The sequence below is a fragment of the Bacillus rossius genome, chromosome 12, assembly GCF_032445375.1.
Source record: "Bacillus rossius redtenbacheri isolate Brsri chromosome 12, Brsri_v3, whole genome shotgun sequence".
NCBI classification, from domain to species: Eukaryota; Metazoa; Arthropoda; class Insecta; order Phasmatodea; family Bacillidae; genus Bacillus; species Bacillus rossius.
Window position 1 is genome coordinate 3,491,413 of NC_086339.1, and position 14,878 is coordinate 3,506,290.

General features: G+C 42.4%; 2 protein-coding genes across 2 annotated transcripts in view; both read left to right on the forward strand.

Moving 5' to 3' along the window:
* Positions 1-1,191, forward strand: part of LOC134537235 (uncharacterized) — a 2,284-nt gene extending 1,093 nt beyond the window's left edge. The window contains exon 2 of the mRNA XM_063377502.1: positions 923-1,191. Within this exon, the coding sequence (XP_063233572.1) occupies positions 923-1,191 (269 nt within the window). The remainder of the gene's footprint in view (positions 1-922) is intronic.
* A 225-nt stretch (positions 1,192-1,416) lies between these two features.
* Positions 1,417-14,878, forward strand: part of LOC134537236 (DNA mismatch repair protein Msh2) — a 28,746-nt gene continuing 15,284 nt past the window's right edge. The window contains exons 1-8 of the mRNA XM_063377503.1: positions 1,417-1,421; positions 3,053-3,221; positions 4,640-4,828; positions 6,180-6,367; positions 7,920-8,117; positions 9,567-9,781; positions 9,952-10,097; positions 11,817-11,988. Of these exons, the coding sequence (XP_063233573.1) occupies positions 1,417-1,421; positions 3,053-3,221; positions 4,640-4,828; positions 6,180-6,367; positions 7,920-8,117; positions 9,567-9,781; positions 9,952-10,097; positions 11,817-11,988 (1,282 nt within the window). The remainder of the gene's footprint in view (positions 1,422-3,052; positions 3,222-4,639; positions 4,829-6,179; positions 6,368-7,919; positions 8,118-9,566; positions 9,782-9,951; positions 10,098-11,816; positions 11,989-14,878) is intronic.

The window sequence follows — 14,878 nt, forward strand, 5'->3', positions numbered from 1 at the left end:
ACCTTCGCTTGCGTTCCTTGTCGTGTTCAAGGTCCCTTCGCGTCACTCGTGTGCAGTCGTGCACCGCCGTTAGGGTAGGAAAGTCGCCAAAGCGTTTACACTGCTACGCCCTTGTTTATGATCTTGAGTTAAGGACTTATTAAATTTTTTTACCCATATTAATAGTTTATATACATAAGCTGGGTTCATACGCCTCCTTAATATCATTAAAAAAAATCCTCAATTTGTTTTTTTTTTAAATGAGTGTCGACCCTTGTAAGTCCTTAAATTTCACTGAGAATCCTTAAAAACCCGTAAATATAAACTATCGGACGAATCTCAGTATTTCGATGTTCATTTTTTTCCGGCTTGGCAGCAAACGCTTTGCGCATGCGCTGTTCCTTTTCGTGAATTTCGGGCCATGGGATTATATTTTATAAATCAAAAATGTTTTTCAATTAGTTTTAGGTATTTTGTATCTCACCTTAACTGAAATATGTGATTTAGTCTTTTACATTGAACTTATAAAGTAAATTTAATTAGTGGTTAGGTTAAATGTTGGCGTTCCAAATTTCAGATGGACCCTATGCTTGAGTTAGTCATGTGTTCTAGAGATAATTTCATCTGTAAAAAATGAAAATTACTTTTTATGCATTAGCTATTTAATATTTTTGTTTTCCTGAAGGATTTTGAGATACAACAAATAGTGTTATACTTCTTGATAGTGGTAAAGCCTAAGTAAAGGGGTCCTTAGAAATTCCTTAATTTTTGATTTCACAAGAATGTATGAACCATGATAAGAATAAATATTATTTAATTTATTTTCATAAATTACTCATAAATTTATCAAGTATCTATGAACGGTATTACAAAGCCTGACCTTTTAATTTTTTAGTTAGGACTCTCGACTGCTGAGTTAAAGTTCACAAGGTTGGATTTGTAGTCTCGGAACAGTCCAAGTTTGAAAATGTTGGTTCCGAGGATGTGGACACTTGGGAAGCAAAGCCACCTCGCCGAGGAGACCACTTCAGAGTCGCGTGTCCCGGGGGGTTGCGTCCCGCCTGCCCGGAGCGTCGGCTGTTGCAGGGGTCCCCCGGGAACCTGTCCCAGTTCGAGGACCTGCTGTTCTCCAGCGTGGACATAGTGGAGTCCACCTGCGTCATCGCCGTCAAGCTCGGCGGGGACGCCAAGGGAAGGGTGAGTGTTCAGTGACAGCTGACGAGGGGTTGCGGCGTGCGGAACAGTTTTCAGCCGACTCACGGCAACGAAACCTTCGGCAGGAATCTGCTAGTATTATTTCGTTGAAGAAAATGATACAAGTTTCCGTATGATAAGTATGTGAGTGAGGGAACTGTGGAGAACAGAGGTTGAGGTTGGTGTGAAGGTGGGAAATGATGAAGGAAAGGTTGTGGGTAATGGGCAGAGAAGACAGTGGAAATGGAGTGAGAGGATCAAATAGTATGTGATAAGATATAGTGAATAAAGACAATATGTACATACAATGTGTTGAGTGAAGTTATTATTAAAAGACGAAACAAAAGGAACAGAACAGTTTCTGAGCTACTTGTGGTAAAACATCGGACTGTCGTTCGTGAAGTCTTGGGTTTGAATACCTGTCCAACCATTCCGAGTTCGGTTGTCCATGGTATTCCCGAAATCACTCGCTGGCGAACGTTGGGATGATGCCTTACGTCTGTAGTGGCCGAGTCTTTCCCGGTATCCCCCGAGTTGTGTTTTCATGTTTTTCATTCTTTGTAGTGAGGGAAGCTGGATGATTCTGAGCTGTTTCTACGGTGCGCACAATAATTATAGTATTTTGTACTGGGAATTATGACACACAATGATGGAGATTATTGTACACTGACTGTGAAGAATTTGTAAATTATCATATGCTGCTGTGTGCAAGAGAGAAGTTAGGGTATAGTATAAACACCTCGGTTGTCCACAGTACATAATTCCCGACTTAAAAAAAAATGAGGTACTTCTAAGACCCTTGAGCAATGAGCTGTTGCGATCACCTTGTTCGCGAGAGGCGCTGTTCTGCAGAACACTGATGCCTGCAGCACAAACACGATGGCTTGCATGCAGTAGGCTTGCCACGGGATTTAGAGAACATGGACAACTTGGAAAATATGGTAGCTTGAAGTGGTCGGGAAAAACCTGAAAATGTTAGTATGAACGTAAAAAGTCAGTGACAGCTTTATTTCAGCCTGGAATACAGTTTTAGCTAAATAAAATTATCTTGCTACAAAGCCAATATTCGTGAGTGTCAAGAAAAATATTTGATCATTAAGGGAAACAGAATTTCTACTTTAAAAGAGCAAGCAGACAACAACATTGGCTTAAAACAGCTGAAAATTTCGTATTTTATTAGTGAGTATAATTGTTTGAAACAATTTAGATATTTGGAATGTAAGTTTTTTTTAAATTCAAAATCAAAGTTAAAGACTAAGCTTTAAGTCTTTGCCAAAGACTGCAGTGAAGAAATCCAATGGATATAACTTTTAATGAGCTAAAAAACATCTTTAGACTGTCCAGACGGTGTTTCCTCCCCCCCCCCCCCCTCCCTGGTAAGTCCAAGTTTAAAAATATTAGTCTTCAATTCAACTTCGGTTTTCCAAAGCTTCACGCACCTTTATGAAATACGTATGATGTACGTATTAAACTTCCAATTTGGCTAGAAATAAAAGTTATCTCTCATCTGCACAACAAAACAAAAATAATCAGAATAAGTTAACTAATCAGTTGAAAGTTTAGTTTAAGGAGTATCCGAGACAGCTACTCTAGAACGACAGTAGTGAATGCGATACTGCAACAAGAAAGAAAGAAATAAAGAAGCTCATGGACCCCTCTTAGCTTTAGCCCTTCGGGGTTTTCTGTGTCCCCTTTGTGTTCCAAGTTACTTTATTTGTGGTATTACATACCATCCAAACAGGGTGTTTTTCTTTGTTAACCCGGCGACTATTGCGAGCCCCGGGGCGTGGGTAACGCAGTCAGAAATTGGGCCGACCGGACAGTCGGCTGCGTCCCGGCGACACCGCGACAGGAAGAATGTCAGGGGCGGGTGTTGCAGGTGGTGGGGGGTGGCGCTGGTGGACGCCGCGGAGCGCCGCATGTGCGTGTGCGAGTTCCCGGACGACGACCACTTCTCGAGCCTGGAGGCGCTGGTGGTGCAGACGGGCCCCAAGGAGTGCCTGCTGCCCAGCTCAGAGTCCAGCCAGGAGTACGCCGCCGTGAAGAAGGTGCGTCGTCCGCTACCTGCCGTGTGGGGACCCCCCCCACCTCCATGCAAGGATAAGATTACTCTGTCACGCCCTCCCCCCCTTCCTTCTTACATAAGCTTTTACCTAGAGTTTCCCTGGAAAAAAAAATGCAGTTAAAAAAATTTTCAGTTACACTAAAAAAAGTTAACATTTAACATAAATAGAAGATTTTTATTTTTTTAAAGAAATAATTTTTTAGTCTTCTGGAAAAAAAAGATTTCAAACAATCTTAATGTAAGGAAACTATTAGTAAAAAGAACTACAAACAAGGATTTGAAATCTCTTGGAGGTTTCTCGTGACCGACTCGAGACTTGCCCGCTCCTATCTTCAAGTTGCGACGGTTCAACGCTGCAGCCAACAGTACCATAGTAAAACATCGAGTTGTGAGCGACGCGCTGTTGTGCTGCGATCAGTCGATGCGTCCCGGTGCTTCTTGGTGTTGATGCTTGGACTCTTGCGTTAACCAAAAAAATTTTTCGGTGCAGGCAAATTTCAACTTGTACTAAAATATTACGCAAAAATGGCTTTTAACATACATCCCCCTCCTCCAACGAGGTAATGTAATGAAGAGATTATTAACCCCCTCTTTCTCGGCACCCTTACATGATTAATGAATGGCTCCTCCTTTACAACCCATTCTGAAGAATGCTGTGGATTTGTTCAAATGTGTTCCAGAAGTATTGGTGTGTGGGTAAGTGGCTCTGGCAGAGCAGTTGTCCGTCACCCAGATCGTGACTAACAAGACCGGGTAGTCTGCGACGGACAAAGTCTCTGCAGTGGTGTAGGTCCATAATTTTTCAACTTTAAACTTTGAAATGTGTTTCCTGAGAATCAGTTTGCTACCCTGGTGCTGACAGAAAATTAAAATTTTTTAATGTCAATAAAACTTAAAACGTTGTGAAACAAGTTACTGTAGTTTGCAGGACAAAGAACCATCACGGCATGTTGTTTGCAGGATCAAAGAACCATCACAGCATGTTGTTTGCAGGACAAAGAACCATCACGGCATATTGTTTGCAGGACAAAGAACCATCACGGCATGTTGTTTGCAGGATCAAAGAACCATCACGACACGTGGTTTGCAGGACAAAGAACCATCACGACACGTTGTTTGCAGGACAAAGAACCATCACTGCATGTTGCTTGCAGGACAAAGAACCATCACGGCATGTTGTTTGCAGGACAAAGAACCATCACGGCATGTTGTTTGCAGGACAAAGAACCATCACGGCATGTTGTTTGCAGGACAAAGAACCATCACGGCATGTTGTTTGCAGGACAAAGAACCATCACGGCATGTTGTTTGCAGGACAAAGAACCATCACGGCATGTTGTTTGCAGGATCAAAGAACCATCACGGCATGTGGTTTGTAGTGTTGATGCGATGCTCGGCCAGGTGGTGGAGAGGAGCAGCGTGCTGGTGACGCCGCGCAAGAAGGCAGAGTTCGGGGTGGACAGCCTGTTCCAAGACCTGAACCGGCTGATAGCGTTCAAGAAGGGCCAGCAGGAGAACTCCATGGCGCTGCCGGAGACCACGCTCGGCGTGGCCGTCTGCTCGCTCGCCGCCCTCATCAAGTACTTGGAGGTGGGGACTTGTGACGCTTCTCTTAAGGGGGAGCCTCCCATTTCAGGTCCACATTTTTTATATTTACAGCAATTACAGATAAACTTGTAGACTTCTCCAACTGTTCAGCTTTCACGAAATGAAAAATATATATACAGCGCATACATTTTGCATAATTAGCTGCCAAAGTTACATTTTTAATGTTTCTTGGGTTGTACAAATAAGGAGAATTTAATTTATTGAAAAAAAAAATTAAACTTTTTAGGTTTAACTGCAATGCCACTGGCTACTTCAAAAAATGGTTTGAATTTATTTCAGGAAATATTTATTAATTTTACCTGGCATTTCATAATTCTCAAATTTTTTACGATTTTAACAGCCAAGAAACATGATATGAGTTATTGTGACAGAAATGCAAACCATATCATTAAGTAGCCAGTGGCATTGCAGTTAAACCTAAAAAGTTTCAGTTCCGCAATCAATTAAATTCGCCTTATTTGTACAACCCAAAAAAGTGAAAAATGTAAATTTGGCAGCTAATTATGCAAAAAGTATGCGCTGTATAAATTTTTCATTTCATGAAAGTTAAACGATTGAAAAAGTCTTAAAAGTTGATCAGAGATAAATATGAATATAAAAACATGACCAGAAATGGGAGGCACCCCCTTATAGTCTGGATGGAGGTGCTAAGAAAATTATTTTTTATTATTATTATTTTTTTGACAGAAACTGGATTTTCTAAGATAATTCTGCTTTTGACATGAAGAATTATGCATATGATTGACAATCTCAATTGTCATTTCACTCTTTTAAGGAGGTTGTCTGGTTAACAAACATTAAATGGCTTTGTTATAAAATGATTTTAAACCATTTTTTTTCTAAAAGGGTGCTTACAAAAATATAATATTTTTTTTTTTTTGGAACACAAGAGTCTTATTTTTAAACTGGATATTCCGGGCCAATTCTCTTTGAATATTAAAAAGTATGATATGTTTGCCAAACTTATCACTTCATTGTTCACGGAAGTTTTCTGGCTAATGACGGTAAATATTTAAGTGATAAATGTCTTTTGTCACAAAATGATATTAAAGCACTTTTATTTGTAAAAATCTGTTAAACAAGTTCCATGTTAAAGAGCGCTAAATTAAAAAAAAAAAGAAATTCAGAAACTTAATAATAGGGGTTTCACGCTGTGGTTGACGTTTGTGAGTGTAGCTGAGGAGTTCTGAGACTAGCGGGGCTGGCCTTGGCCCGACGGTCACAAGAAAGAGCCCTAAATTTAAAAAATAATTCAGGAACTTATTAAAAGGGGTTTCACGCTGTTGCTGACGTCTGCAAGTGTTAGCCTCGGGGCCCGCCTGGTTGCCCGCAGCTGGTCAGCGACGCCTCCAGCCTGGGGCAGTACAGCCTGTCCGTGCTGGACTGGTCGCGCTACGTGCACATGGACGCGGCCGCGGTGCGCGCCCTGAGCCTGCTGCCCCCGCCCGGCGCCACGGCCGCCAACGCCCACCACAGCCTGCTGGGTCTGCTGGACCGCTGCCGCACGCCCCAGGGACACAGGTGCGAGTCGCTCTCTGTCGCCGGCACCTCGACGCTGTTTCAGAGGATCAGTTTCTGACGTGACAACGTCTAATAAATCGATGAACGCCGGCTGCACGCACGAAAAAGTGTCCCGTAATGCACATTTTCCCGTTACGCTGTGTCCCGTTACGCTGTGTCCCGTTACGCTCATCGTACGCTTGCGCCGCATCTATCTCTCTTCCGCTCGATTGGAACAACCGTCGATTTGACCTTTTCGAGGCACATTAAACTTGAAACACTCCCATTCGTTTCCTACTTTTCCTATCATTGTCCTATCCTCAACATAATAAACACAGATTGGAAGAAGTTAAATAGCAAACGTGTGTAAAAGTTATAGTTGAAATAATCTGTCCGTTGAAGTAATAAACATGTTTGAATTAATGAGTGCAAATAAAAGTAAATTTATCAATTAAATTGTAGATTTCATTTCACTCCTTTGTATCCATACAAAATAGTGATAAAGAAATAAAAATGATTCAATTTTATTCATAAAAGTATGCAATCATTTCTTCAATGTTTTGTTATGACGTTTTCACGTTAAATTATTGTCCGTAAACTGACTTTACAGACAACCAATTTTTTTTCTCTAGCATCTGCTCCCTTCTCTTCTCCCTCTTACTCTTTAATCAAATATTGATATTGTCTGTCAGGATTAATTTTAATTTTTTTTTTTACATACATCATTTGTTTCATTCCTGTCGTTCACTAAATGTTTACTGCAATTTTTTTTTTTTTTTGTTGAACCGATCCCTGGTTTTTGATTTTCAATTTGTCCATCATCAAAAAGCGTGCAGTGTAGTAGTAGTACGTCTAGTTACCACTTCACGGACAAGCATCGAGACGAATAGACGCGAGATAAGACACACGCATACAACTGAGTTTGGAAAAAAACACTAGTTTCAAGCCATTTTTGAACGCCCGTGAAAATAATTCTTTGGTAACGGAATACGGAAACAGCCCTCGGCGTAATCTTGAGTGCTTTTTTTTTATAAAAAGACACCACTCCTATGTGTTGAGAGTTTTCAAATTACTTGGTTTTATTATTTTTTTTTTGAAGTTTTGCACACCTTATGTGTGCCCAGGCAGTGGCGGATAAAGGATTTTGGTTTGGGAGGGGCTTGACCTAGCTGAGGCTAGGCTTTATCAAGGCAAACACTAAAACAATAGTGGACCCAGATGCTTATGGAGGGGGCTTGAACCCCCTTGGCCCCCCCTTCTGGATCCGCTACTGTGCCCAGGTAGGCGGGGCCTGTAGTCTCTGTAGCGCAGGTGAGCTGGTCATTCGAGCGACGTGGCGACTGGTGCAGGCTGCTGGCGCAGTGGCTGAAGCAGCCGGTACTTGAGACCGTGGCGACTGGTGCAGGCTGCTGGCGCAGTGGCTGAAGCAGCCGGTACTTTAGACCGTGGCGACTGGTGCAGGCTGCTGGCGCAGTGGCTGAAGCAGCCGGTACTTTAGACCGTGGCGACTGGTGCAGGCTGCTGGCGCAGTGGCTGAAGCAGCCGGTACTTGAGACCGTGGCGACTGGTGCAGGCTGCTGGCGCAGTGGCTGAAGCAGCCACTGAGGGACGCGAACGCGGTGCGGGAGCGCCAGGACGTGGTCGGCGCGCTGCTGGCGGGCGTGGAGCTGCGCCAGGCGCTGTCCCAGGAGCACCTGCGCCGCGTGCCGGACTTCCAGGCGCTGGCACGGCGCCTGCTGCGCGGGAAGGCCTCCATGCAGGACCTGTACCGGTGAGCGGCGGCGCAGACACAATCCAATACCGCGAAACAATATGAAAATTGCTAATGTTTTATTTTAATAATTATGTAACCCGATAAATAGAGACCAGTGAATTTCGCGGATTCATTTCATGTTATGCTAAAATTCAAGTAATGATACCTTAGTGCTGCTTCTGCCATTGGTTCTCTGTTAATCTGGAGGACTGGGGGCCAATTAGAGACCCTCGCTCGTAGAAGTGTCGAATCACAAGCCACCCAGTCGAGACGACTCACAAGTCAGCAGCCAATGAACAGTTGGCATTTACCCGAGTGTGTAGAGGATATTGGAGTCTATCCTGGAGGTTATTGAATCCGCGAAATTCACGGGTCTCTACTGATAAATGATTTTTTTTATTTTATATTTAACATCTTCACTTGCAAAAAAATATATATAACAAAATTGGTTTAGTATTTAAAAAACTAATACAGAGCAAATTTGAAATTAAATGTGATTGAATTTTTATTGGTTAGATTAGTTTGAAAACCTAGCAATATAAAATTTAAAGGATACAGGGGAAATTGGGTTTACTTAAATGTATTTTGTTTTTGTTTTGATATATATTTATAACTTTACATTATATTGACAGTTGATACAAATAATTCACAGCACTGATTGTGCTAATTTCATTGCAACAAAATTCTATTGATTCACGTATTATATAAATGTTATTGTTAGATAAAGTATTCATAAAAAAATACCATTCATGGAGAGTACGTTTATTTAAAAAGTGAAGTATAAAAGATCACGCCAGCAATTTAAATCTACAAGAAATCATGTAACAAAAATGTTTCTTCAACTCTAAACAGAAAAGCAATATCTGTGATCCGAATTCGAGCCTGAACGAACACGTAACCATCGTAGTGCGCACCACGAAAGAGTGCGGGCCATCGGATGTAGTTAACCTCGGCACTCGACAGAGAACGCGCGTTGCATGCACTCGGCGAGATATCGATACTCTGGCTCCGTGTGCACGCTCTCCATACGGGAAGCAACATAACCAAACGTTAATGATCGCAACGAGCGCCGGCTACATTTTTTGTGAGCGGTACAGCTGCGGCGACGCAGACAAACAGATGAAAGTCATAACCGTTTGAAAAAGTCTTTGAAAGAAAATTTTACACGTCGAACGACTTCGTATTTCCGTTAATTATAAATAAGTGAGAGGTAATGTCCGAATAAATATTAGATTTCTATTTTAAAATACGTCGTTTTATATGGGAAAAAAATACCCACACAAAGCGCTCTGAATCTAAAATCTAATAGCGGGACCAGAAACATCATGTGACGTTCACGCGAGAGGTTTTTTTTTATCCAAATTTTGAATCCATAAAATAAGGGTGCGACGAAGGTACGTGCTGAAGGGTGTTGAGCTGCTGGCGTGCCCAGTGTTGGAGGACTCGGGCGTGGTGGCCGGCCTGCAGGATCTACCAGGCGGTGAAGCGGCTGCCGGCCCTCGTGGAGGCGGTGGGCGCCCCCGGCCAGGACGCCACCCTGCGGGCCGTGTGCGCCGAGCCCCTACGAGACCTGCTGCGCGACATGGCCAAGTTCCAGGACATGGTGGAGTCCACGCTCGACCTGGAGCTGGTGGACCGGGGCGAGTTCCTGGTGAAGGCCTCCTTCGACGAGGACCTGCAAGGTGCGCCCGCCCGCACCCCGCCCCCCGCCACCCGTCCCCACCATACCACCACCACCATACCACCATCATACCACCACCACACCACCACCACCATACCACCACCACCACACCACCACCACCACCACCACCACCAGAGCCGAGGAGTTGACCTGCCCAGTGGTTTGTTCCAGAAATGCGCTCCAACATGGACTCCCTGGAGGAGCGCATCCGGCAGCAGCACGTCAGAGTGGCGGCGGAGCTGGCGATGGAGCCGGGCAAGACCTTGAAGCTGGAGTCCAGCAGCCAGCTGGGGTACTTCCTCCGCGTCACGCTCAAGGTGGGTCGCAGCAGTCTCCGATAACTGTGTGCACTAAACCTGCCACGCGAATCCAGTCAGTTGGGACAAGGTTTTAGGGTTTTATTTTTAGTCCAATTTCACTATTAAAAAACAGGATTATAGTGTTATTGTTTTTTTTATTTTTATAAAAAAACTGTTTTGTAAAACTTAACTCCACTAAAATAGTGCTAATATTTATATGCCGCATAAAAAAATTTGTTTTGAATTGTTCTAAAACAGATACAATCAGAACAAGAAAAATAAATTAGCGAGCATTTATGGTTTGAAAGTGATTCAACAAGAGATGCATAGTAAAAAAATTAAATTTTCTGATATATGCACTTTGCTACAAATTTTGTCCGGAAAAAAAGACAGTCCTTGAATTTCAAACGTTAAATATTACTTTTTTTTAATTTATGATTAAAATTAAGTTTTGGTTAAATGCTACTTAATTCCATGATTTAACGTGCATTTCGGGTTATACCGTTATACGGTGTTATGACATGCTTTTGGTGTAATTTTGGTTTTATTGCAATTCACCAAATAAACTTGTCCCTACAAATAATTTATATACATAAGGACCGGAAAAATTTGCGGGTTCAATGACCTGTAGGATGAACTCCATTGTTCTACTTACACTCGGTCAAATGTCACCCACTCATTGGCTGCTGTCTTGTGAGACGTCCCAACGTAGCAGCATGTGATTCGATACATCTTTGGTTGGGTGTTTCTCATTGGCCCAGAGGCATCCAGGTGAGTTGTGAACCAATAGCAGAGGCAGCAGTGAGGTATAACTATTTGTATTTTAGCCTATCGCGAAATGAACTCGCGAATTTTTCCGGTCTCTATATATACAGCACAGAGGAAATGCATGAGAAGGGTGTTAAGATATCTCTAATATGAATTCCTTGTTTTAAAGACAAGTGACAGGAATTGGGACGATGACATATTGGTTTTCACAGTGTTGTTATGCCATAATGTATTTTAATCGCCTGATATTTAAAATTCGGCTTCGTTAAAAGTATAGATCACAAATTCAGGGGTTTACAAAGACCATAACATAGTCTATTAACAGAATTAAAGATTTAGTCATCACCAAAAATAAAATAAAATATAAACTAATGCCGATGAGTTCACAGGGGAGACTTGTATTAGCACCATTTGTTATTGTCAGGTGTTCCATATGCTTTAACAAAGACAAATTTTGAAAAACAAAGGATAGCAAATTGTTATGGCCTCAATATTTATGATGGCGACTTTTGATTCCTCTCCCCCCAAGATATTTTACATTTAATGACAGTGCATATAAAGAATTTTCGGTATGGAGTACCAAAATTGATAATTTTTTGAAGTACATATGTAAGTTTTATCAATGTGTGGTATAAAGCACTTGCATTTTAATGACAGTGCGTATAAAGTACTTTCAAGGATTAAGTACCAAAATTGATATATTGTGAAATACGTACGCATGATAGTTATTTCAATGTGTGGGAGTCCATACACTGGTAGTGATAAAAATGTGTTCCTGTTATTGCATGCAGTGCCCACCACTAAAGTCTACGACTGTTGGTGGGCATGTGACAAATTACAAATAATAATAATAATAATAATAAATAAAATTGCATTTTGAACAGTTGTTCCTGGTTGCAGTGTGAGCTTGGCGAGGAAACGTGAGCGTGTGCCAGTGTTACAGTCGGCTCGTGTTCCCCTGTGTCGAAGGAGGAGCGAGCCATCCGGGGCAACAAGGCGTTCCAGACCATCGACACCAACAAGAGCGGGGTGCGGTTCCGCACGCCCGCCCTCTCGGAGCTCAACGCCGAGTACCTGTCGGTCCGGGCTCGGTACGCCGAGCAGCAGAAGGCCATCGTGTCGGAGATCACGACCATCGCCGGTACGGAGTCGCCGTCTGTTTCCCCGTCGCGTGACCTCGAGCCGACCAGAGGGCCCAAAAAGATTACATCTGTCCAGGGGCGCAACAACAAAATTTCCAAAGGGGGGGGGGGGGGGCAATATACCTTTTTATATAGAATCAACGATCCGCCCCCTTGAAGCGGGGGGGGGGGGGGGGGGGGTGTCCGGGGGTCCTCCGCCGGGAAAATTTGTATTTCAAGGTGGAAAATGGTGCTATTTAAGCAGTTTTATTATCTAAAATTTGATTACACAGCACTTTCTTTGCCCCCGTTTGCCCCCACTTCAAGGTTTCAGAATTGGGCGGGGGGGGGGGCATAATACCCTTGCCCCCCCCCCCCCCCCCCCCCCCCCCCCTTCCTGCTGTTGCGCCCCTGCATCTGTCCATCTGTCAAAAGCAGGGTTGGCTGATTTAAACCGTAACGATTTAAACCACTGTTCGAACCAAGTAGTTTTTTTTACAATAAAAATTAAATTATGTATTTAAATAGAATATCTTAATATTTTTAATTAATATCTCATTCCACTCTAATGACAATAGTTTGCCCATTAATGTTTCTTGTGATTTACAGGAACAAAAAGAATTATGTACTAATCAAGATCTTATCATTTAAACTAGTAGTAAATAAGTACATATTGAATTTGAATCACCGTGTAAAAATAGAGTGGAAAAAACATTATTTAAAAAAAAATTCCTATTCCGTGGGAAATCTCAGACTGTGCTGTAAATCCCCATTCTGTGGGAAACACCCATTCTATGGAGAATCATCATCATGTGGGGAAATACCCTTTCTGTGGTTAAACCTCAGTCAGATGTGCAGATTTGCTGGACTTAGTTCTTTGACATTATAAATTTTCTGGTTCAACATGAGTGGCAAAAAGCGAGATGTTGTATGGCTTTTATTTGAGAACAAAAACAACAAAAAAACTGGTTTAAACAACAAAAAAATTGGTTTAAACAAAAAAAAAACAGTTGTTTTGTTTGGGTTTTTATTTTATTTTATTTTATTATTTACCCTGGTCGAAAGCTTCACAAGCTTTAACTTTTGACACGCAAATGGATTAAATCATAGCCTCCAAAATATTAGCATAGTATTGCCGGCAACCTTCATTATCTAAGGTTTCGAAGTTTGTTTGATTTGTCGTAGGGGGGGGGTTTTCGGATGGACGAAACGGAGTAATTTGGGCGCCACCACGTGGAAGGGCACGTGGACCCGGCTACAAACTCTCGGCTCAGGGCCGTGATGTGACCCGTGTGGGGCTAGGCTAATCTCCCCCCTCGTGCGTCGTGTTCGTGGGCTCTTTAGGCGTCCCACACGCCTCGGAACTCAGGGAATTATACACGTGACCACTGAACCACACATTCTGAGCTAGTGATTTTATTACCAGCGAACTTGCACAGGCTTATTATTACAAGGCACGTTACAAAAATGTTAAAAGAGTTTTACGTAAAGTACTAAAAAACACCGTTGCGGGTGCTAACCAGTTTATAGGCTGACCCGGTCACCGCGTGGCCTGGCCTTGAGAGTCAATCACGGATTACGCGTACGAAATATCCGTAAACGGAAAACAAATATTTAGGCGAAGGAGTCTACCACCTGGAGCAGGCCTCGAAGAAGTTAGAAAGTTTTAGATTTATTTAAAGATGCGACGGAAACTAATGGATCAGTGAACAAAAGAGATGAAGTCGACGAGGTGCGCGGGCCGCTCCTACTCCAGGCGGCGAACGGAAACAGACTGACGAGACCAGAGCATCATGGTCGCCAGGAAGGGTTAAGTTCCCGCTTTGTTACCGGGCAGCCGTCCGGTAACATACTTAATCAAACAAATATTATTTAAAAATCAAACATAATTTAAGTACACTTATTTATAATTAACAACCTTTAGTTATGGTGTTATTTCTTATTAAAGTTTAAAAACTATTGGCGGGTAGTTCTGCGGATGCCCGCATGGGGCGCTGCGACGTCCTTACTTACTAAAACTTGAGGCGTGACAATTAGGGATATTTTATTACATAAAATGGTTTATACATTGTTTATTTTAATAAAAGAAAGGGGTCGTCGCACCGACTCTAGCACCGCCTCTTGCCGGGCGCCCAACACACACACACACACACACACACACACACAGGGTGGGAGGTTTGAAATAGAGGGTGGTGGTGGGAGGAGAGGGGTGGCGACGGCGTGAGGCACATCGGGCTTAGGGAGGGCGTAGCCCCGGTCGACGTCATTGTTTAGCTGCTTCCTTTACATGTTTTTAACTTAATGTTGCATATCAATCCAGACCTCGGGCTAGCTCGTGATTGGTCTAAATTTCACATGCATAAGCACTTGAAGAAGAATTTTGCTGGGTGCCAAGTACCACTTCAGTTCCATAAAATTTTACTTTTTTCAAGTGTTTGACTCTTTGAAGATTGCCTGGCGTAAATAAAAGATGTTGTTGCACTCATCATTTAAGGTGGGTGAACAAGATCTTAACAAAAGATTACAAGTACTTCATGCTATTTGTTATTTTATTTGACACATTAGGTGACACTTTATAACGTCAAGCTATGTTGTTGTTGTTGTTGTTATTATTATAGCTGAGTTGGCATGTTGTTTCCTCCCTCTCACCCGATGTGCGAACACAAAATAGATACCAGTGATAAAGTGCCAAGATTTGCATCAACAAAAATATATACATTATAAACCTTACGGGTTAGTTACAATAACTTCGTAATGATGATGCTGCTATATAAATATTGAGGTGCCTTACATAAAACAGTTTAACTGTCAACATCCAGCTTCAGAATTACGATTGACTCGCTGTTGCTTGGCTCCTTTAAAAACGTTAATTAAATATGAAAAAGGCCTTTTTTTGAAATGTCAACAAGA